A 22,870-nucleotide genomic window follows, 5' to 3' on the forward strand; every position below is an offset into this window, starting at 1 on the left:
AATGTACTAGAATAATACCATGTTTTTTGTTTTTTCTTTTTTTTTCTTCTTCACATGATGCCATGGTATTATTATGTTATTGGACATGCACCATGTATTTAATTTCATGAATTATATATTTTAATTTTTGCATCGTATAAATGCAACAAAACAGACACAATAGCTTTTAGGCACAGCTTCCCAAATCAGCAACATTCTTGGGCTCGTTCTGATTCGGCAGCATTTTTCCGCATCACAGGCTCGTTCGAAGTAGCAGCATTTTGAGGACATCATAAAGGCTGCGAGTCAGTTTCACCTACTAAATTCAATGAAAAGGTTCCATGTTCCCTCCTTAAACTGAATTTACATGATTTTTGTTTGTGTGACAGCGGCAGAGAAACAGAGTCGTGTAACCGCACTGCTGGAGAGACTTCATGCCAAGCACAACTCGTCCCGCTCCTGGCAGGAGACTAGTAAAGTGGTCCGGCAGGCTATGGTGAGACCCTCTCATATCGGAGCTGTGTTCTGGAGGGATCTGGGATTGATCTCTAGATGTTTTTGGTACATGCTGTTATTGATCTTGTCTGTTCAGGAGAAGCGTGGTGTGACGAATACAGCTGGACATCAACTGGTGCACAACTGTTTAGAGACACTGCAGAGAGCACTGAAAGGTACATCATTTAATCAGTACATTTTGCTCTAGAAATAGAGCTTCTAAAACAAATAGGCTATATGTACTCCATAAATATGTAAAAAGTTATACATAATATACCATTGTTGAACAATACTCATAAATGTAATAAAATTTATTTCAGATACATTGGAAGTACATGAAAATATAGGCATTGGCAATATAGCTACAAAATATATTTATATTTGTGTTTCGTTCAAAAGAAGTGATTATCAGAACTCTCATACTTCAGAGGTGAAAGACAAGGTGTGTGCATGGAACTAGCTTACTGGGATCTTTAGGCTGAATAGACTGAATGACCACATTAAAATTACTGTGAAATTCATGATGTTGCTTATTTTTATATTGCCAACAAAATTGTTGTGAATATATCGTAAACATTCAACAACTCCCTGCCTAAGTTACAAGCATTTAAACCAGTGGTTCTTTTTTTTTTTTCTAGTCATGCACCCCTTTGAATCTAGAAAAACGTAGCAGATTTTGACACAATAATCTCAATATTATCAGAATTTTTTTGTCACCAGGCCTGCATTGTTCAGTTATTATCTGTATACTCCTTGTTCCATAGCAGTACAACTTTTTTTATCCATGAAACACAAGATTGAGGGAAGAGAGGATCGTGATTGTGACTGTCAAGCAAAAATTATCCATATCACCTGTGTGCTACATTTCAAGTCTGCTGAAGCCATTAGATAGCGTTGTGTCAGGAACAGACCGGAATGTAAGTGTTAAATCACTGAAATCTTCCTGTTCACCCATTTTGAATCTGGCGTGCACTCGAGCATGTCTTTGATCAAATTAGCGCAGTGCAATGAGTGCACCTGACAGGCTAATACCACAAAAGTAGATAAAGGCGTGGGAAAAGAAATAGTGTGCAGTGGTTCTTCTTTGCTTCCAATATCTCTGCAAATTTAAATGTTAGAAAGTGAATAAGACTTGAGAACGGGCCACCCTTAAGGCCCTAGCACACTAACGGAGAAGCGCATCTTCATTCAGAATTAAAAAGAAGTTTGAAACTGCTAAGCAACGTTAACAAACTTACTGTTTGTTAATGTTCAGACAAAGTCGACACTGCTGGGGGACGCTCAATACTACATCTAAAACCTTAACTAATGTGATGTTAAAATGTGTTATCAATGACTTCATGCCTCATTCTATGAGTAGAATTCACACCAGAGATCAGTAAAAGAAGCTGTTTAACTACTCAATGATGATTTCAGGTAATATATATGCAGTAGATAATGTGTAAATTCTCTTGTTTACATTCTAAATTTACTGAGCTAATGCACTAACACGCTTAATATGCGCACATTACACTCTGTTATTGTAATTTGCGAGGACACTGATACTACTGCAAAAATGGGCGTATAAAAGAGTGTTAATGGATAGAATACAGACAAAAGCAAGAAAACAAAACAAACTCAAAAACACCTTCTTTTTGGACAGATTTAGTTCAAAATGACGTCACGCGCATTAATCTTCTATTTCATAGGAAGTATGCAGGGGCCTTCGCAATACCTCTGTGGCCCCCATACTTTGAGAACCACTGATTTAAAGGAACTAAACTAACAACATTTTCAACATTTGTTTCTCTCTTGCAACATGCTTATGTTCTTCAGTGTCCTCGCTGTCGTCAATGACAGATCGTCTGGAGTCCATTGCTCGCCAGAACATGTAAGATTACACTTGATTCACCTCTCACACCCTGTCTATATTTGGGGCTTGATTCTGTCTACACCAGATGCGTCGAAATTTGCATTCTAAATTACATGCAGCAAACACGGACCACACTGCTCTGAGCTCGAAGCTAGATTTAAGCAACAGTTAAATGAGTGAACATCCTGTACCGTACTTTAATTTCAAGGGAACTCCATTGGTATAAAGTATATTTGTTATATAATTATTAAAAGAATATTTCGCCCAAAAATGTTCTCTCATCATTTTCTCACCCTCATGCCATCCCGTATGTGTATGACTTTCTTTCTTCAACAGAACACAAGTGAAGAGTTTTAGAAGAATATTTCAGTTCTGTAGGTCCAAAAAATGAAAGTGAATGGTAATCAGACCTTTGTAGCTCCAAAAATCACATAAAGGAAACATAGAAGTAATAAATTAGACTCCAGTGGTTAAACCTATATCTTCAGAAGTTATATGATAGGTGTGGGTGAGAAACAGATCAATATACAAGTCCTTCTTTACTATAAATTCTCCTCCTTGCCCAGTAGTTGGCGATATGCACAAAGAATGTGAATCGACAAAAACAAAAGAAGAAGAATTTGAAAGTGGAGATTGATAGTAACAACTGGAGTCATATGGATTACTTTTATGCTGCCTTTTTTTGGTTTTGGAACTTCTAAATTTCTAAACTTTGGCACCCATTCACTTGCATTGTATGCACCTACAGGGCTGAAATATTCAGCCTGTTCTGGAGAAGAAAGTCATACACATCTGGGATGGCATGAGGGTGAGAAAATGATGAGAGAATTTTCACTTTTTTGGGTGAACTATTCCATTAAGTGCCTGGAGTTGCTTTGCAGGGTCAGTAGACAGCACCGTTGATTGCAATGGGAGTGATTTGCTTTAGATGCGACGCTCCGCTCTCATCCGATGTTGACAGGGGGTCACTCTCATCTGTTTTACATTGTACTTATTTGCCACCCATTTGCAGAAGCAATTATGTTGAGAAGCAGTTGGTTACACTTGTTTGGCTTGGGAATTTTTTGTGTAATTACTGATTCATTAATGTATTACTACTTCTAATTCTAATATCTACTTCTAATTATATTTCTGTGATTATGGAAACTAGAATACCTGCATTGTGGTACAGCTCAAAATTGCAGTTTTCTTAAAGGGATAGTTCACCCAAAAATGAAAATTCTCTCATTTACTCACCCTCGTGCCATCCCAGATGTGTATGACTTTATTTCTTCTGCAGAACACAAATGAAGATTTTAAGAAGAATATTTCAGCTCTGTAGGTCCATACAATGCAAGTGAATGGTGACCAAAATTTTTAAGCTCCAAAATCCACATAAGGGCAACATAAAAGTAATCCATAAGACTCCAGTGGTTTAATCCATGTCTTCAGAAGAAATATGACAGGTGTTGGTGAGAAACAGCTCAATATTTAAGTCCTTTTTCCTTCACCTTCACTTTCTACCTTTTTTTTTTTTTCTTTTTTTTTTGGTAATTAACATTCTTTGTACATATCGCCCCCTACTGGGCAGGGAGGAGAATTTATGATAGGAGAATTTAGTTTCTCACCCACACCTATAATATTGCTTTAGAAATTATGGATTTAAGCACTGGAGTGTGATGGATGACATTTATGCTCCCTTTATGTGGATTTTAGAGCTTAAAAAATTTGGCACCCATTCACTTGCATTATATGGATTTACAGAGCAGAAATATTCTTCTAAAAATCTTAATTTGTGTTCTGCAGAAGAAAGAAAGTCATACATATTTGGGATGGCATGAGGGTGAGTAAATGATGAGAGAATTTTTATTTTTGGGTGAACTATTCCTTTAACTGTGCCTTACATGTGACTCAACTTGTAAATCTTGTAACAAGTTGAAAGGTGTGCTTGTTCTCTCAGCTCTGTGAAGTTGTTCTAAAGGTCCTGTGCACCTGCAGGTTGGTGTCGCACCTGAGCCCCTCACGGACTGAGTGCTACATCACCTCAGATATGTTCTACGTGGAGGTGCATCTAGATAAAGCAGGACAGCTCGTGGACGTTAAAGTGGCCCATCAAGGTGAAAGCCCTGCGGTGAGGAGAAAAAATTGTGTGCTTATTTAGGAAAATGTAGAAGAGTGGATAACAAGCTATACAGCAGCCTGATTTGTCCTGTGGTTTTGTGTCAACTTGTTCTTGTTATTCTCATTTAGAGTTGTCCAGAGCTGATACTGCAATTAAGGTATGAAAATTGTTTTGAAAGATAGAAAACTGAACCTTGATGCCACTAACCCGACAAACTTTTGCAAAGCCAGTAACTAGTTCTTCCTCAAAGCACTTGTTTGATCAACCTGGTACCTTGTAAACATGACAAAAGTGTTTTCTGGGAGACTGGTAAAAACTAGAGATGCATTGAAATAGGGTTTGGGGTAGGGCTGCACGATTATAGCAAAAATCATAATTGTCTGTTCTTGCCCTTGATATTGTAATTGCGATTATTAATGTCGAATAAAATATTAAATACCGTGACGTCACAAAGTAAGCAACTGTGCGGTTCTTCAGAGTAGCAGATATTAATAGTGGATATGAACTGCGCTCCAGTTTCTTTTAAGCATCTTTTAAGCATTAAGTATTGTAATAATGTTTGTTAATGTTAGGCCAAATAAAAATTATTTTAAATGGATATCTGTGGTATAGAATAAATTAAATTATTGCTAAATTACTGCTTAAATTATTAGTCCACGTACATATAATATTTTAAGCGGCTCTGATTGGCCATTGCCATTTCATTGCTCAACGGACATGTTAGCGATTGGTAATGCACAATATGCTGGATTGCCAGCTGCCAATAAACATAATCGCATGAAGAAATACTTTCTTGCCTGTGTCAACAAGCAGACGTGACAGCGCTTCGAATCAGCTAAATAGTACATAAATAAACATCAAAGGTGTTGATGCCAGGTGTTGTTGTGTTCAGTTGATAGCTGTATTGCATTGCCAGTGCTGTCTTATTTCGTACACAACGATTTCATATTAGCCGGATAGCTAGCTAGCTTGCAACTAACTAACTAGCCTCATTACTGGTTTACATGAAAACGGGGCGAGATAGCCGCTACTAGCCAGCTAATACGTCCTAACCGGCTGATTTCATGACTATGATTCAGTTAGCTAGTTTTGTGTATAACTTTGCCCAATTGCTCATGATTTTAGTGACACGAACCTGATCTGATCGTCTAGATGTAGAACACAAGCTAAATATTGAAAATTACTCAAAGGTTTATCATCGTTATCAAATAATGATTATATTTTTTTAATGAATATTGATATTGTTTTATCGCCCAACCCTACACCGATATTTCGGTCATTGGCCGATAAAAGCAATTATCAGCACAGTAAGACATCAACCTATTGTTTAACGTCCTGAGACCTGAGCGGGACTGCTGTGTGCATTTTCCAGTTCCCTTGTTGATTTGTAACTAGTAGCATCTAATAAACAAGTAAAACAAAACAAAATTCTAGAGCAAATAGTTTTCCTAAAAATTTATGTCCTCATATGTGGACAGCGGGACTAAGTTGTGAAATTTTAAATAATACCAAGCTATATAAAGTCAGATTTTTTTCATCAAATTGCTTATTGTTTCCAGGAGTGTTGGGTATTCATGTTTTTGAGACATTATAGACATTACAGCTGATTTTCTATAAAGCTGAATTAATAATTCTGATTCAATGTAATAGTCAGCATCATCAAATCACTGCCAACCATGTTCAAATAAAATTATACATTATAAAATTCTGAATCTATGTACTGATTATCATGATTAAACATGAACTTTTGGATGGATTTTAGGAGTGAATGCACTTAGCTGCATAGAAAGCTATAGGATGCACCCTTGCTCCCTATTTAGTGAATGACTTAACCTCCAGTGTGCTGTCTGTCTGCACTGATCTCAGAACAGTTAGAAATGCACCTTATTTTCATCCTAACTCCATATAAAGCCTCTGAAAGCAACATTTTTCAGCTTTTGCATGAACACATTTATTCTCAGTGTGAAAATACACATTAAATATATAAGAATGCATTTATTCATGTTAATGAATAGAACTGTATTGTACAGTGATAACAAAATCAAATATAACAACATTTATATTAAAATGAAGAGAAATGACCCACAGATGTGTTACTGTTGAAAATTATTTAAAATAATTAACATGTTTTTTCAACTTTTGAGGGAATGCAGTCCTAATTTCCACATATGAGGACATCATGTTTATCAGCATGCTGACATGCAAAATAAGAATGGATTTTTTCAAATATAAAATGAAACTAGAGATGCTACTCTTTACAACCAAACAGGTTTCAATCAAAAAACTGGTTTCTTACCAGAGGCACTTTTGTTGGCCCTGCGCGTAGGAGTGCTTCACGGAAATCGACGACATGTTGTTGTGTCACGTGACGCGGTGCGCCAGAAGTTTAACCTTTAAATGATAGTCTAGAGTCTTGTGAACAGTATTCAGTTGGTTTTAATTCATTTAAATTATGCGTTACGTATAGCGAAGCCAAAATACAGCGTCCACACATGTGGACGCGGGGGTCACGTGACGTTAAAAACAGCCGATTATTAGGGCTGATTATTTCCTGTTGAAAGAGGCAGAAAAGCACTTCAGACAATTAGCCTACAACTCGTGTGCTTGTGTCTCTTGCATGGAGTTACTTTGAATTGGGTGACAATGACAGCAGAATTGCTGTTTGTAAGCTTTGAACTGTACTTTTTCACACTACTTTGTATGTTATCATACGGTATCAACAATAATGTAGTTTTTTTTAAGTAGTACATATACTAATTAAGTAGTACATATCTTTGCCATAACACAAAGTATTCTTTTTACAGAGACAAGAACTTTGATGAGTTTTCCAAGCACCTGAAGGGTTTGGTGAATCTGTACAAGCTCCCCAGAGACAGGTGCACTTTCCTTTCTTTGTGTTATTTATCTATTATTACACCAAAATCCTACAGTCCACTTCGTGTTCATCATTAAGATTTCTTATTCTTATTATTTCTTATTATTGTTTTCTTATTTCCCTCCTCAGCAAATTAAAGACTAGAATGTACCTGGTGCTGCAGTCTCTGGAGTTAGACCTCACCAAGATGATGCACATGTTCAGGTACACTGATATTTATTCTGCAGTTGACATGTTTACCAAAAAATACCATGGTACTACCATGGTTCTTTGGATATGTACCAAGGTATTCTTTGAAGTAATGTACGCATCATAGTACATGAAAACATTAATCAGACAGCATTTTGGTGCACAAATGATACCCAAGAATGCCCAAGATGCCCCAAAATGCTGTCTAGGCTTAGTCTGTGCTATTGGCTACATAACAGCCCAATGTAGAAGTGAAGTATCAAGAGTACCACAAAGAATTATGGTATTACCCTGGTTTTACCATGGTATTACCATCTGATATTACAGTATCATGGTACCACCACAGTACTTTTTTGTAAGTTTCTGGTTACTTAAGCAGTTTCTGCTATAGGATAGCCACGAATGCCAACACAGTGGAAACGATACTTCACGGCAGCGTGGGTCTGCTGACGGCGAGGAGTGGCGGTCATCTAGTGTCTCTACTGTGTTATGTGTCTCCGTATGACATCTTTGAGGAGGGAACTGGATCCCAACTCAACTTCACCGATGCCAGTAGTAAGGAGATAATATTTTACAAATATGTGAAATAGTTTCACAAAGGTTCGTACGATGAGTGCAATGCAACATGCACCGTACGGTATACTTATACGTTCTCTTATGTTTTGCAGTTCCTCGTACTCTTGGAGTGAGTGTATCGGTGACTGTTGAGGGCACCTCATCATTGTACAAGCTTCCCATCGCTCCGCTTATCACAGGATCCCATCCAGTTGATAACAAAGGGTCAGAAATAATGGAAATTAAATGGAAGACTCACCCAAAAATTTGAATTTTGTTATCATGAGATGACTTGGGGCTGTCAAGCTTCAAAAAGCATCATAAAAGTAGTCTTTAAGACAACTTGTGGACTATATTCCAAAAGTCAAGTAGTTATTTGAATGGCAGTGGGAGGGGGGAGGTTACTTGTTTATCCCACTGCAATTACTGTAGTGATTTGTGATTTTAAGTTATTAAGTAGGTTTCTTCATTCTTTCAAGCTATTTGAAAGAAAATGTGCTGTTGTTGGGGTTGATGTCACATTGATTTATTTCTTCTCTTCTTTTTATTTCTTTCTAGGACTCCATCGTTTTCTTCAGTAACAAATTCAAACTGTGTAGATTTAAATGCATGTTTTTTCTTGAAGATGAATCATCCTATGCCTTTCTCTTTATCGTTTATTCAAAGGATGGGTAGTACCACAGGTGAGAAAATATGCCAGTAACACTTAATAATAACTACATGGTATAGTATGTTTTTGTAAAGAATTATTTTATAGTTAATTGATCTTTTATATATATTGTTCATGCATTAATAATGCATTAATAGGAATATAAAATTTTATATTATTGTTTTTTAAATATTCACTTAAGCAAACGATTTATTTTTGTTTAATCACTTCATATACAGTAGAAGCAATTTGATAATGGCTTTTCATCCTTATTAAACAACTTGTTAACTTTTTATTTTCATAGCCCACTTTTCAGTGCAATGAATCATTAATAAATGGTTAAAGGAATAGTTCACCCAAAAATGAAAATTTGCTGATAATTTACTCACCCTCAGGCCATCCAAGATGTATCTGAGTTTCTTTCTTCATCAAAACAGAATTTTAGACTTTTAGGATTTCATTTCAGGCCTCCTCCTTTAAACAATGCAAGTGAATGTACTCCATTTTTTGACGGTCCAAATTAGGGTGCATCAAAATAATCCACACAACTCCAGTCGACAAATAAAGTTCTTCTGAACCCAAATGGTTGATTATTTTTGGAAACAAAACAATACTTATATACTTTTTAACTACAAATGTTCGATTCTGTACATCTCTGTGACCTGAGCTTATGAGAGAGATGACATCAGCTCGTTGGTAAGGTCACGCGTCACGTGGAGGAGGAGTCAGGAAGCGCGTCATTATTGACATTGTTTTTTGTTTTTTTTTATTATTATTTGGAAATTATTTTTTAAAATTTTATATTGTTTTTAACTTGTTTTGGACTGTTTTGGTTTGTGAACGGCACAAGTTTCTCTTGTAAACAATGAAGCGCTTCCTGACTCCTCCTCCACGTGACACGTGACCTTACCAACGAGCTTACATCATCCCTCTCATGAGCGCACGTCACAGAGATGTACGGAAACAAACATTTGTAGTTAAAAAGTATATAAGTATTGTTTTGTTTCTCAAAATAATCAATCGTTTATGTTCAGAAGAGCTTTATTTGTCGACTGGAGTCGTGTGGATTATTTTGATGCACCCTAAATATGCATTTCTGACCGTCAAAAAATGGAGTACATTCACTTGCATTGTTTAAAGGAGGAGGCCTGAAATGAAATCCTAAAAGTCTAAAATTCTGTTTTGATGAAGAAAGAAACTCAGATACATCTTGGATGGACTGAGGGTGAGTAAATTATCAGCAAATTTTCATTTTTGGGTGAACTATTCCTTTAATTAGGCATATATAGTTTGATCATGTGATCATGCAAAATACCTAGCTAGCAATTTGCCAGTGCTTTATTATGACTATTATTAAGCATTAATTGCATTAATAGTAAGTGTTCCTAAGACAGTTATATGCACATTAATTAAACATTAATATACATATGTAAATGTATAAATAATTTCTTTAATTATGGATTTATGCCTTCTTAATTTTCTCATAAACACTTCTTTACCACAGGTTTGAAATGGATGAAATAAGACTTGATCAAAATTTATATATGAACTTATTTAACAATAATAAATTGTTTGCTTCAGTAAATATAAATTTAAAAAGATACTATTTGTACATAATCTTAATGTATTAACAATGTTGGAACAATGATTTACAAATAGTGAATTAACTATGAACTAATCCTTTATAAGTACTTTATACAGTGTAGAGGTTATTAGACCAATATGCCTTTTACTGAAACGATATATTGTATGTCCATTTTTAGATTGACTTGTTGTCGGTTGTTGATCAGTTGTTCTAAACAAGATAACTATCTAAATGAATCTAGCTGTGATTATCCTTCAATTAGATTATCTAAATTATTTTTACAAAGCCATTACTTAAAAATATCGCATTTAAGATATTAAAAGTTAATAAAGTGAATGATCACACAAATGCTTGTGTTTCTACAGAATTCATCTACTGTCTTCATACAAATAAATGTATTTCACCATGTAGTAGTACCTCACAATTTGATCTTTTTAGGTATTCCTGTGTTCGAGACTGCGCCCGCCTTGTTCCCGCTGTATGACCTCATCATTAAGAGCCAACTGCATGAAGAGGGAGTGGCCACCCATCCTGTTTTGGCCCAATCAACACGCTTCTGTGCAGTGAGTAATGGATGCTAATAACCATTTTGGTTTAGTCACTTTGGCTTTGTGCACACTGCACATAAATCCGATTTCTTTTTCAAATCCAGTTTGTAGGCCTACACGTTCACTCTGTCATTTTGTAAGTGATGACATCTGTTTGTTGAGAAAGTGTAGGCCAGGGGTATGTTCATTTTCTAGAATACTTTTTGTAAATTTCCAAGTTGGCAACAATAGTACTTTTTAAAAGGAAGAAATATATTATAATATAATTTGGGGGTACCTGTTGCTCATCCAATGCCTGTGTTTGCCAGTTGATTAGCACCACCAATGCTAATTGTCTGAAGAAAAAAAAATCTGAGCACTCTCTGTATGAAAAACTTGGATTGTTGACAGACGATTTGTCGGACCAAATGTGAAAAGCGCCATAATGCATTGTTCCCGTTCAAAAGCTCGAACAGATCGAACAATCGCACCGAAAAAACAGACTTGGTGTGAACAGCCCTTTAGTATTTCCTTATTGTGCCACGCACAGACATAGAGGTTTCAACAGTGCAATATGAATAAAATCCCTGATGCATTTTATTCTTTGTTTTATGGTTATTATTGGTTATTACCCTTTAATTGCTAAATAAAGATTTGGTCTAAAATACAGGACCTTTAACTGTAATCAAGCCCAAAATAGCCCGAAAGAGCTCTGAGCTCACACAAACACATAAGGGGAACAAAACATACACTCTTACAGTCTTTTCAAATGTATAAACACAATATAAACACTATAAAGTAAACATTGTCATATAGGCTAATAAATACTGGATGAGCAGTAATACATCAACAGTAGATTATCATTCATCAGTAGATCATCAGTGGTCCAGTAATAAAAACAGATTTTTCCCTAATCTCCAGGGACACCGTCAGTCAAAATCTACATCAACATGAACATTAACATGAACTTATGATTAACATTTATCTACTTAACAACAACAAAACCTTTTCGGAGCACAATTTTTTTTATAACCTTATAAAATAAGGTTAACAATAATAAAACAAACAAGTCCAGTAAAAAGTTCCAGAAAGCAACTGTTGGCGAGTTTTATTATGAGTTATACTGATATATTGGTTGACCATTACTGTATATCGTAACAGTTTCCATTTCCATCTGATTGATTATTTTGTGGAATGTAATTTTAACTTCATGCAGCCAATGACTCTCCAAATGGATTGTCCTTTTTCAGTCTTTGCCAGGACAGCAGCATTGTTATTTTCTGAATGGTGATGCTCCAGTTCAGGATGGAAGGTCTCTTCAAGGAGCTTTAGTTTCCAAGATTCCATTCAGACATCCTGCTCAGGTGCCCGCTCTCCTCGACATCATACGACACCAGGCTGCTTACAACACACTGATCGGCAGCTGCGTCAAAAATACTTACATTAAGGAAGGTGGGTATATCTTCTTTTAACATGGTAATTGTGGCAGTTAGAGTTAACAGATTATCAAAATAAGGGTTCTTTTTTTTTTTTATTAAAGATAATTTAAGTGACATTAAATTTATACACTGACATGAAAGGAAGACTCCGTCATATCAGTGTTCCAAAAAAGTTGCTCACAAAAGCTCTTCACAGGAAATGCTTCTTCAAATTTAAAAACTTTCTTCAAACTTCTTCAAACTTCCAAACCCAAACACTGACATAAAGTTTTAATCACTTAGGGGTAGATTCACTAAGAATGAAATGCATTTTTGCATGCACTCTCTGCGCTTTTTAGCTCCTGATTCATTAAAGAAATCATGAAGATCAGGCAAAAATGGGCACGTGCCCAGGAAAACGCTGCTGAACGCAATTTGCACACGCAATTCTATTTTGCTGTCCGACTCTGAGCGCATTATAGCGGAGGATGCCGCAGACCACTGTATCTGACACACCCTGCCGGAACTGAACAGCATTACTTTGATCCAGACACCTGGATCATCTCTTAAACATGCAGAACGTGTGCTTGACGACACCGCGCATATAGATATATGCCAAATTATAATGTTCTTCTCCATTTTATCGTTTTTTGATTATTTACTGCTGATATAATCGGTTGAAAATGTTCACAAACATTTATTTTAAATAAAATTAATTTTACTGCCTACTTTCATTTGGCGGTAAAAGCATGATCTAAATTGTGGCTGGCAGTTTTTGTGTATGAAGCGCAATGAGCCCAATTTTCATACAAAGGAGGCATGTTTGCACAGAAAGCAATGACAATGACTTAATTTAAATACTCAAGACGCAGTGCAATTTCAGTGCTGATTGCGCCTGCTAAATTAGATTGCAGGTGTTTAGTGAATAAGATGAAGGATTTTGCCCTGAAATATCATGCGCAATATTGGAACAACTGTTTAGTAAATCTGCCCCTAAATGTATTAATTAAAGAAGAATTCTGGGTTCAATACAAGTTAAACTCAATCGACAGCATAATCTGGCATAATCTCCATGACCACAAAAATAATTTTGACTCGTCCCTCCTTTTCTCTAAAAAAAGCAAACATCTAGGTTACAGTGAGGCACTTACAATGAAAGTGATTGTGGCCAGTTTTTTGAGGGTTTAAAGGCAGAAATGTGAAGCTGTTTTATAAAAGTGCTTACATTAATTCTTCTGTTAAAACTTGTGTATTATTTGAGCTTTAAATTTGTTTAAATAGTCATTTTTGTGGTAATTTTAGAGTTTACAGCATTATGTTATGAAGCTGTAAAATTGTACATAACTTTACACAGAAAAGGTTAGTAAAGGTGGGTGTACACGGTGCGATTTTCAGCTGTCTTGCGAGCTCCCGACCAATTTTTTCCAGTCTGGAGAGATTGCGTGGAAATTGTTGGTGCTCGTGTGGTCGCGGCTTGCATCATGTGAGAGGAATTACGAGCGGAGCCGAGTGGCTTACGAGCAGCTCATAACCTCCCAATAATTTTTTTAAATGTCTAAAAAATTCTAGCACTCTCGTGAGGTGTGTGCGGTTGAAATTGCCGATTTGGCGATCTTCCTGAAATTGACCAATCAGTAGGTGTTACAACTCACATGAACAGTGAAAACTGAGTGTTCATGAAACTTTTACACATTTAGAGAAAATGGTTGTGTTAAAACTGTGTTTTTCCCATAATATTCACGACCACATCACTGGGAAGGATTCTAAAGAAAAGTTCTCTTTTGCCATTTGCGCTAGAAAACAATCTTTATCACTCTGATGAACAGAGTTGTAAAATGTCCGTCATGATCTATTTTTACTCATCATACTTGCATTTGTTTCAGTTCTAGGGCTACATTTATGGTGGTATAGCATCTGTTATAATTGTGTATACACGATTATAGTTTTTCAACTCCCCAAGCACGAGTCTGGTGAAATCAAGGACTTCTAGGTTGAAAGTTCTACCTGTCAATCAACCGCTGCGCTAAAACAAGATTTTTAAACTTTGCTGTATGTGGCTTTAAAGCGCATTCACATGGACAAGACTTCTTCAGCATGTCTGCTATCAACATGCAAGCAGTGACACAGATGAGAAGGACGTAGCCTACATCTAAAGCTGAATAATACAGGTAGCCAGCTCCACTAAAATAACTCTTAATAAATAAAATAATTCTGTACTAAACGTCATGTTTGTGCTTAGATTAAATCCAAGTATTAACCGGCGGAAGCGGTGCGCAAATTTTCCACACTTTCTTTTTAATATTGTAAATTTTGTGTGCTTTATTGTCATGCAGTAACTGGCAGCAACACACTGTCGTTATGATTGATGTGTCAGTCATGAACAGCCTCCCTTCAAAATCTGAATCTGTCAAATGTCGGACAGCATTTGTAATAATTATCCATATATATCATTTATTTATTTTTTTTAATCGGCAGATGATTTTCAGCTAATACAGCCCCTGGCCACGCCCGTCTTCTTTTTTTATTTCTAAATCGTAAGCTACAAGGAATTAAAGCATTGTCCTCCTCTGGCTTTATGTCTTATGATAAGCGTGAAAACTCATGTGATTGCTTCGGAATTCACCAGGACGTAAAGTCATGTGGTGTACCACTGCATCTGTACGATTATCAGATAAACTGACTCGTAACTTGTGCAGGGGCTCATGACCTCCCGAGTGTCAGAACTCGCACCATGTATGCCCGGCTTAAGCGATTTTATCACACTAAAATCATGTTAACACTAGGGCTGTGTCTATACAATCAAATATCACGATATTGTATCGGTAGATCCATGAATCGTGATATTGTAATATTTTCAGTGCAGTCAGAGATGCTTCAGTGAGGCTCGAAAGAGACTGAAACTGTTCCTGCAGGATTCACGTGTACTCTCACGGACATGCTGGACCTCTGATGCGTTCATTGTCCGATCCTAATGTCAATTCTTAAAATGCCAAGATCGCTCTTTCTTTCTATCTGCAATCCCCTACAATCATATGTGCATAAATACTTCCCATATGCTACAAAAAATGTCTGTGATTAGCCACTGGCTGGTAAAATTTTTACATACCACTCACCAGTGTTTAACTGGTGTAGTGACAAAGAAGTTCAGCACTGAGATCTTTTTACTATGTGCTGAAAGTAAAAGCTTTGACTCTTTCTGTGTGATGTGAGTCCAAAGACTAGATCCAAGCAAACCATTTGCTCTTTATTAATGTCTCTTTTAATATCCTTTTTGTTCTCTACAGTCAGTCATTTATCAAAAACAACAAAAGAACCATTTAATTCTAATCACACATAGCATGAATGCTGTAAAGAAGCCATTCGACCAAACAAACACTACTGTCAAAGTCCCTGCCACAGATCTTAAAGAGACGGTACCATTTAGTAAATACTTGTAAAAAGTACAAATTAGGCATGTAAACAACAAACATGTAACAATATACTCTATATATGCTATATAATATATGGAATTTCAATACATCATATTTATTGATGTAATACATGGACTATATTTTTAAAAGAGCCAAAATGTCACCAAAATGATGAAAAACTAATGATAAAATAAAATTTGTAGAATTGATATGTCCGTAATTTAACAAGTTAGAAGGTCCCCTGTATAATGAATAACAGCATTAGCTGAAAGGTAATTTATTTCATACTGTATGTAAGCAAAATGGACATTATAACTGAAATATACCCAAATTAATTGAAAATAATAGTGAAATATAAATCTAATCATGCTATCGTGATGTATCGCAATATATATCGAATTGTGACCTGTGTATCGCAAGACGTATCGTGATGTGGCTAGCTATACCCAGCCCCAGTTAACACACATATTGTTTCAGTCTTGTGGCTATAATTTTGAAACAGTGAGTATTTTAACGTTTACGGAGTGGCCCCATTGACTTCCATTGTAAGTGCCTCACTGTAACCCAGATTTGTGCTTTTTTTTAAAAGAAAGAAGGTGGGATGAGTGGAATTTTTTTTTTTTTTTTTTTTTGGTAATCAACAGTGTGCCACAAATGCTGTTAATTGAGCTTAACTTGTATTGAACCAGGAACATTCCTTTAAAAACTCATGCTGCAGGAACTTTTGGTGTTATTAAAGGTTGAACAAACTATTGATGTACAGAGAGACATTATGACATAATTTCCTGTTTGTAGCAGATACCCCTGGACTGCTGCAGTTTGAGGTGTGCCCGCTAACAGACTCCAGCTTTAGTGTATCCTTCCAGCATCCTGTCAATGAATCTCTTGTCTGTGGTAAGAATAAAGTTTACCCCTCACACATGAAGTGTCTCTCAAGAAAAATCCATTATATAATGTCTGAGTTACAATAGTTTTGCATCTGATCTCAAACTCTCTTAAAATGGTGGTTGAGGAGATTCCCCTGGTCACTATGTAAAGCGCTGTGAGTGTAGTATCAGAAAAGCGCTGTAGAAATGTAACATTCCTTCATTCATTCATTCAAAATCTCTTGTTCCTCTCAGTGGTGATGGAAGTGATTGACTCACGGCAGGTTGCCTGTAAGCTGTATAAGGGTTTATCTGACGCTCTGATCTGCACTGATGACTTCATTACCAAAGTAGTCCAGAGGTAGGTGTAAAACTGTATGCAACGGTAACAGATGGCATTGAACCTATGCTTAAAGAAAAAAAATAACTGCATAGACAAAATGCAGATTTGTTTATTTAGAGATGGTGAAATGTGTGTAAATGTACAAATCTGCATTTTGAAAATGAGCTGTGCGGTTATTTTCTCTTTATAAAATGTGTCATTACCTGCAAAATTGAAGGTGTGCATTTACTTCAACTACTTTTCAAAATGAGTCAAAAATACACATACTGTATCCATACAATATATTATTCAGAAGTCAGAAGTTCCCCTTCTGTCACTCACTCGAAGTTTTGTCAATGTAGTGACACTAGTGGTCGCCCTTGGGAGCCTCAAACACCTCTGATCTTTGAGAAAAGGCCAATGTGAATTGGCGAGTGGAATTTGCATGCCACTCCCCCGGACATACAGGTATAAAAGGAGCTGGCTTGCAACCACTTTTCTCCCCTTGAGTGCAGAGAATGCCCCTGGGCGCTTCAGCAGCCTAAAAGAGTATATTCTTCCTCTAAAAGTGTATATTTCCCTTCTAAAAGAGTGGCACTCACGGAGAGCGTCTTTTTAAAGATGTCTTTCCGTTTGTGTATATTTCCTGGTTGCGATCGTTACCTCTCCGCTTCCCACAGCCACGATCACTGCCTCACGTGCTGGGCGCTCCCCACGCGAGGACAGCGTTCGTGGACGGGTCATGTTCTCACTGCGAGAGCATGATTATTGCAACGTTGCGGTTGCATCTTTCCCCAGGGAAAGCCACCCCAGCGGCTCCCCGCCCTGGTCCTTCTACCTATGGGTTTGAGGCCGCATCGGTTAGCACTGGGAGCGATTTGGGAATTTCAATGGGAGCTGCTCTGCTGGGAAACCCCCTGCGGACCTCTCATTGCCCAGCACGCTTGTTTGCCCCAGTGAGTTCTGCAATGGGACCCCCTGCTCATCTCAGGGCGAGTTTGCGATCTCATTCGCGGCTCGTGAAGCAGATGAGCTTTCGATTACAGCATCGGAGAGCGGGCTGGTTCAGTCTGACGCCATGCGCAGCTGACAGACATGCTTACCCGGGCGACTGCGAGCGTCGGGCTGGAGTGGAATCCTCCGCTCCCCCCTGAACCCTCGCGGCTCGATGATTGGTTCCGGGGCCCCGAGTGCCTCTCACGGCCGCGCCCCACCCCCGTACCTTTCTTCCTGGAAGTGCATGATGAGCTCACGCAATTTACTGCCCGGACCCGGTCTCTGAGCTTCTCTGCTCTCACTACCCTTGACGGTGGGGCCGCCAGGGGGTACTCAGCGATTCCCCAGGTGGATAAGGCAATCACAGTGCACCTGTGCCCACAGAGCGCCGCCACCTGGTGGAGCCGTCCGAGACTGCCGTCCAAGGCCTGTAGGTTTACGTCATCACTGGCGACTAAGACCTACGGTGCCGCTGGATAGGCCGCCTCCGCCCTGCACGCCACGGCTCTCCTGCAAGTGCACCAAGCGGAGGTGCTCAGAGAACTGCACGAGGGTAGTTCTGACCTGAGATCCATGCAGGAGCTGCGCTCGACGACCGATCTCGCCCTCCGGGCGATGAAGGTCACGGCGTGGTCTCTCGGGCAGGCGATGTCCACCCTGGTGGTCCAGGAGCGCCACCTTTGGCTCAACCTGGTCGAGTCAAGGGAGGCTGACAAGGTATGATTCCTTGACGCCCCCATCTCCTAGGTTGGCCTGTTCGGCGACACCGTCGGGGACTTTGCCCGGCAGTTTTCGATGGTGAGGAAGCAGACGGAGGCCATCCTTCATATCTTGCCCCAGTGCAGCTCAAGATCCTGCACCCCGTCTGCTTGTCGCCAAGGGCGTCCCCTTGCGGCGACAACACCAGCTCCGCCACAGCCCGACCCATCTCACGGCTGGCCGCCAAGAACCCAAGGAAGGCTTCGAAGCGCCCCTGAGACAGGCAGCGCAGAAAGTCGGAGACCCGCTACACAGGAGCTGGTAAGAGCACCACACCTTTCCCCAGTGGAGGGCCGGGCAGAGAATCCTTGTTGCACCGTTTCTTTTTGGCAGGTACGGCGCCTTGGAGGCGGGCCTCCCGCACCCGAGTGCCCAGCTGTGGCACAATCCCACCCTCGACACGGTCACGACAGGTCATGAGGACGATTCCCCTCCTCCCCCGTCCCAGACCACTCCTATGGTGGGTGTAGTGAGCCAGGTAAGTGCTTTGATGTCCCTGGACTCAGCACAGCCACTATTGGCACCTCAGGCTCCGCCCTGTCGTGAAGCCCCACCCACCGGTACATCCGACGCAATTGTCCCCTTGGTCCCCCTCGCTCGGAGCTTGGGGCCATGGCTCGCGCTCCCCAACCCGTCGCGGTGGCTGATCAGGACCATACGACTTGGCTACATGATTCAGTTCACCAGGCGCCCACCCAGGTTCAACGGTGTCCGCTTCACTTTGGTGAAAGTCAAGAACGCTGCTGCCTTGCATGTGGAGATTGCATCCCTTCTGCTGAGATGAGGAAGGGGTTTTACAGCCCCTACTTCAAAAAAGGCAGTGGGTTGCAGCCAATCTTGGACCTGCGAGTTCTGAACCGGGCCTTGCACAGACTCCCATTCAAGATGCTGACGCAAAAACACATTTTGGCGAGCGTCCGGCATCAAGACTGGTTCGCAGCGGTAGACCTGAAGGACGTATACTTCCACGTCTTGGTTCTACCTCGACACAGACCCTTCCTGCAGTTTGCTTTCGAGGGCCGGGCATACCAGTACAAGGTCCTCCCCTTCGGTCTATCCCTGTCACCTCGTGCCTTCATGAAGGTCGCAGAGGCAGCCCTTGCCCCGTTAAGGGAAGTGGCTGATGTGATCTCGATGACTGGCTGATTCTAGCACACTCGCGGGACTTGTTGTGTGTGCACAGGGACCTGGTGCTCAGGCACCTCAGCCGGTTGGGGCTTCGGGTCAACTGGGAAAAGAGCAAGCTCTCCCCGGTTCAAAGCATCTCTTTTCTCAGCATGGAGTTAGACTCAGTCTCAATGATGGCGCGCCTCACAAGCGAGCACGCGCAGTCGGTGCTGAACTGTCTGAGAGCGTTCAGGCGGAAAATGTCGGTCCCACTGAAATTATTTCAGAGGCTCCTGGGGCATATGGCATCATCAGCGACGGTCATGCTGCTCAGGTTGATGCATATGAGACTGCTTCAGCACTGGCTTCAGACTCGAGTCCCAAGATGGGCATGGCGCCAGTGTTGCTTGCCCTGAGGAGGTTATTGCCGTTGATCCAGGGCAAGCACGTGTTGGTCCGGACAAACAACACGGCAACGGTAGTGTACATCAACCTCCGAGGTGGCGTACGCTCTCGTTGCACGTCGCAACTCACCCGTCATCTCCTCCTCTGGAGTCACCAGCGACTCAAGTCATTGCGAGCCACTCACGTCTCGGGCAACCTCAACAGCACAGCGGACGTGATGTTGTGGCAGGTCACGCTCAGGGGAGAGTGGAGACTCCACCCTCAGGTGGTCCAGCTGATCTGGAGTCAATTCGGTCAAGCGCAGGTGGACCTGTTCGCTTCTTGGGAATCCTCCCACTGCCCGCTCTGGTATTCCCTGACCGAGGCTCCCCTCGGCACAGATGCGCTGGCACGCAGCTGGCCCCTGGGGCTACGCAAGTATGTGTTGCCCCAGTGAGCCTACTTGCACAGACGTTGTGCAAGGTCAGGGAGGACAAGGAACAGGTCATCCTAGTAGCACCCTACTGGCCTACCCAGACCTGGTTCTCAGACCACACGCTCCTCGCGACAACCCCCCCCACCCCCCCGGCGAATTCCCCTGAGGAACGACCTTCTTTCTCAGGGATGGGGCACCATCTGGCAACCAGACCTCTGGAATCTCCACGTCTGGCCCTTGGACAGGACGCGGAAGACCTAAGTGGCCTACCACTGGCGGTGGTAGACACGATCACTCAGGCCAGGGCTCCCTCTACGAGGCGCCTGTATACCTTGAAGTGACATCTGGTCGCCAAGTGGTGTTCTTCCCGACGCAAAGACCCACAGAGATGTGCAGTTGGATCAGTGCTTTCCTTCCTGCAGGAGGGGCTGGAGGGGCGGCTGTCCCCCTCCACCTTGAAGGTGTATGTAGCCGCTATATCGTCTCATCCCCTCGTGGGACCTCTCCGTGGTCCTTCTGGGTCTACGGGGAGCTCCATTTGAGCCCCTAGAGTCAGCTGAGCTAAAGGCACTCTCTTTGAAGATTGCCCTCTTGACGGCGCTCACCTCCATCAAGAGTGTAGGGGATCTGCAGGCGTTCTCTGTCAGCGAAACATGCCTGGAGTTCAGTCCGGGTGACTCTCATGTAATCCTGAGACCCCGACCGGGCTATGTGCCCAAGGTTCCCACGACCCCATTTAGGGATTAGGTGGTGAACCTGCAAGCGAAGCTGCCCTGGGAGGAGGCAGACCCAGCCTTATCATTGCTGTGTCCGATGCGTGCTTTGCGCATCTATTTGGATTGCATGCAGTGCTCTAGATGCTCTGAGCAGCTTTTTGTCTGCTTTGGCGGACAGCGGGAAGGGAGCACTCTCTCCAAACAAAGGATCGCCCACTGGGTCATTGACGCCATCACTATGGCATATCACACCCAGGACGTGCCGCCCCCCTTGGGGCTACGAGCCCACTCTACTAGGAGTGTGGCGGCCTCCTGGGCTCTGACCAATGGTGCCTCTTTAGCAGACATCTGCAGAGCAGCGGGCTGGGCAACACCCAACACCTTTGCAAGATTCTATAATCTCCAGGTTGAGCCGGTCTCGTCCCGTGTGTCAGGTACGAACAGGTAAGTTCCGGGACAGCTGGCCGGGTGTACCACTTGCGCATAGCGCCTTTCCCCTCCCCTGAGGTGAAGACGTGCGCTTTTTACCCCCAGTCGTGTTCATGAAGTCATGGACCCTGGATGTCCTTCCTCCTTAACCCTGTGGTAGGCGAGTTTATGGAGAAACTCGCTGCCGGCCCAGTGCGTGTGCTAACTAGGCCCATTTAAAAACATTTTAAAATGTTTTACAAACTTTTAAAACATTTTAAAAGTTTACATCCTCAGACATTTTAATAGAACGCTAAGTAACTAAAATGTTGTTGGCTTGTAACCTGCAAGAAGTGCTCAATAATCTTTGCTAAGCTTTTGCTGTTGTGCTCTTGATCAAGCCATTGTTCTTGTAAAAAATGTACCATGAGTTGCTTTGAATAAAGTAGATATGCTGCGATCAGGATTTCTACAGCCAATATAGATAATTAATTTTCTTATCATCTGATCAGCCACTACCAATCCTGATACTGATCGTACGTAGTTGTTGCTTAATTTTTGCTGCAAAATATTGTATGTTGGTAATTGATATTCAAATGAACAAACACACAATATTCATTTTAAAAATGAAAGTTTTTTTATAGATCTTTAAAACAAGTAGGCTTACACAAAATATTCTCTATATTAGGATAGATAGCCCTATGAAGAACAAGGCTTAGTGTTAAACTGAAGTCAAACTGGTAAACCATAGGTGCATTTAAACTTAATGTTACATTTTTGGTTATTCATTGTCACTATTTAATGTAATTATTATTATTCTTTTCTTGGCATCATAGTTGACACATCATATTATGACATCTAAATATTGTATATAGAATTATTATATTTATAAATACTTTCCCTGCCTTCTTTTATTGGACATTGGTAATATTATTTCCTCTTTCACTTGTCGATGGGAGCAAACACTCTTGTGAGGCAAGAGATGAAAGGAGAGTGGATGAAGAGCACACATTTGTGGACTGAACAGGTGCTAGTGTTAATGCTGTTTGCTCAGTTATTTAATAAAGATGTCTGAATTATACTTAATCTTGTAAAACTGCATTATTATTATTATTATTATTATTATAATACCTATGTCCTGGGGAGACTGAGAGGCTGCCACCAAGGATGATAATAAATACTGTTTCGCAGTACTGCATCGAAATAGTTTGTTGTCTTACAACATTCTGCCAGTGGTCCCC

At 40.5% G+C, this 22,870-nt stretch overlaps 1 protein-coding gene across 3 annotated transcripts in view; it reads left to right on the forward strand.

Annotated features, from left to right (window-relative positions):
• The window catches only part of LOC127427095 (mediator of RNA polymerase II transcription subunit 1-like), a 29,060-nt gene that overhangs the window by 622 nt on the left and 5,568 nt on the right, over positions 1-22,870 (forward strand). Inside the window, exons 1-15 of one of the 3 annotated variants that reach the window (XM_051674461.1) lie at positions 432-475; positions 572-650; positions 1,239-1,391; positions 2,290-2,344; positions 4,304-4,436; positions 4,556-4,584; positions 7,232-7,303; positions 7,432-7,506; positions 7,883-8,046; positions 8,160-8,271; positions 8,605-8,729; positions 10,719-10,843; positions 12,058-12,259; positions 16,431-16,529; positions 16,757-16,862. In XM_051674461.1, the coding sequence (XP_051530421.1) occupies positions 2,307-2,344; positions 4,304-4,436; positions 4,556-4,584; positions 7,232-7,303; positions 7,432-7,506; positions 7,883-8,046; positions 8,160-8,271; positions 8,605-8,729; positions 10,719-10,843; positions 12,058-12,259; positions 16,431-16,529; positions 16,757-16,862 (1,280 nt within the window). In that variant the 5' untranslated portion in view covers positions 432-475; positions 572-650; positions 1,239-1,391; positions 2,290-2,306. Of the gene's footprint in view, positions 1-368; positions 476-571; positions 651-1,238; positions 1,392-2,289; positions 2,345-4,303; positions 4,437-4,555; positions 4,585-7,231; positions 7,304-7,431; positions 7,507-7,882; positions 8,047-8,159; positions 8,272-8,604; positions 8,730-10,718; positions 10,844-12,057; positions 12,260-16,430; positions 16,530-16,756; positions 16,863-22,870 lie in introns of those variants that run through there. The other 2 variants (XM_051674459.1, XM_051674460.1) reach the window with 2 other exon arrangements.

Source organism: Myxocyprinus asiaticus, chromosome 36, assembly GCF_019703515.2.
Source record: "Myxocyprinus asiaticus isolate MX2 ecotype Aquarium Trade chromosome 36, UBuf_Myxa_2, whole genome shotgun sequence".
Classification (NCBI taxonomy): domain Eukaryota; kingdom Metazoa; phylum Chordata; class Actinopteri; order Cypriniformes; family Catostomidae; genus Myxocyprinus; species Myxocyprinus asiaticus.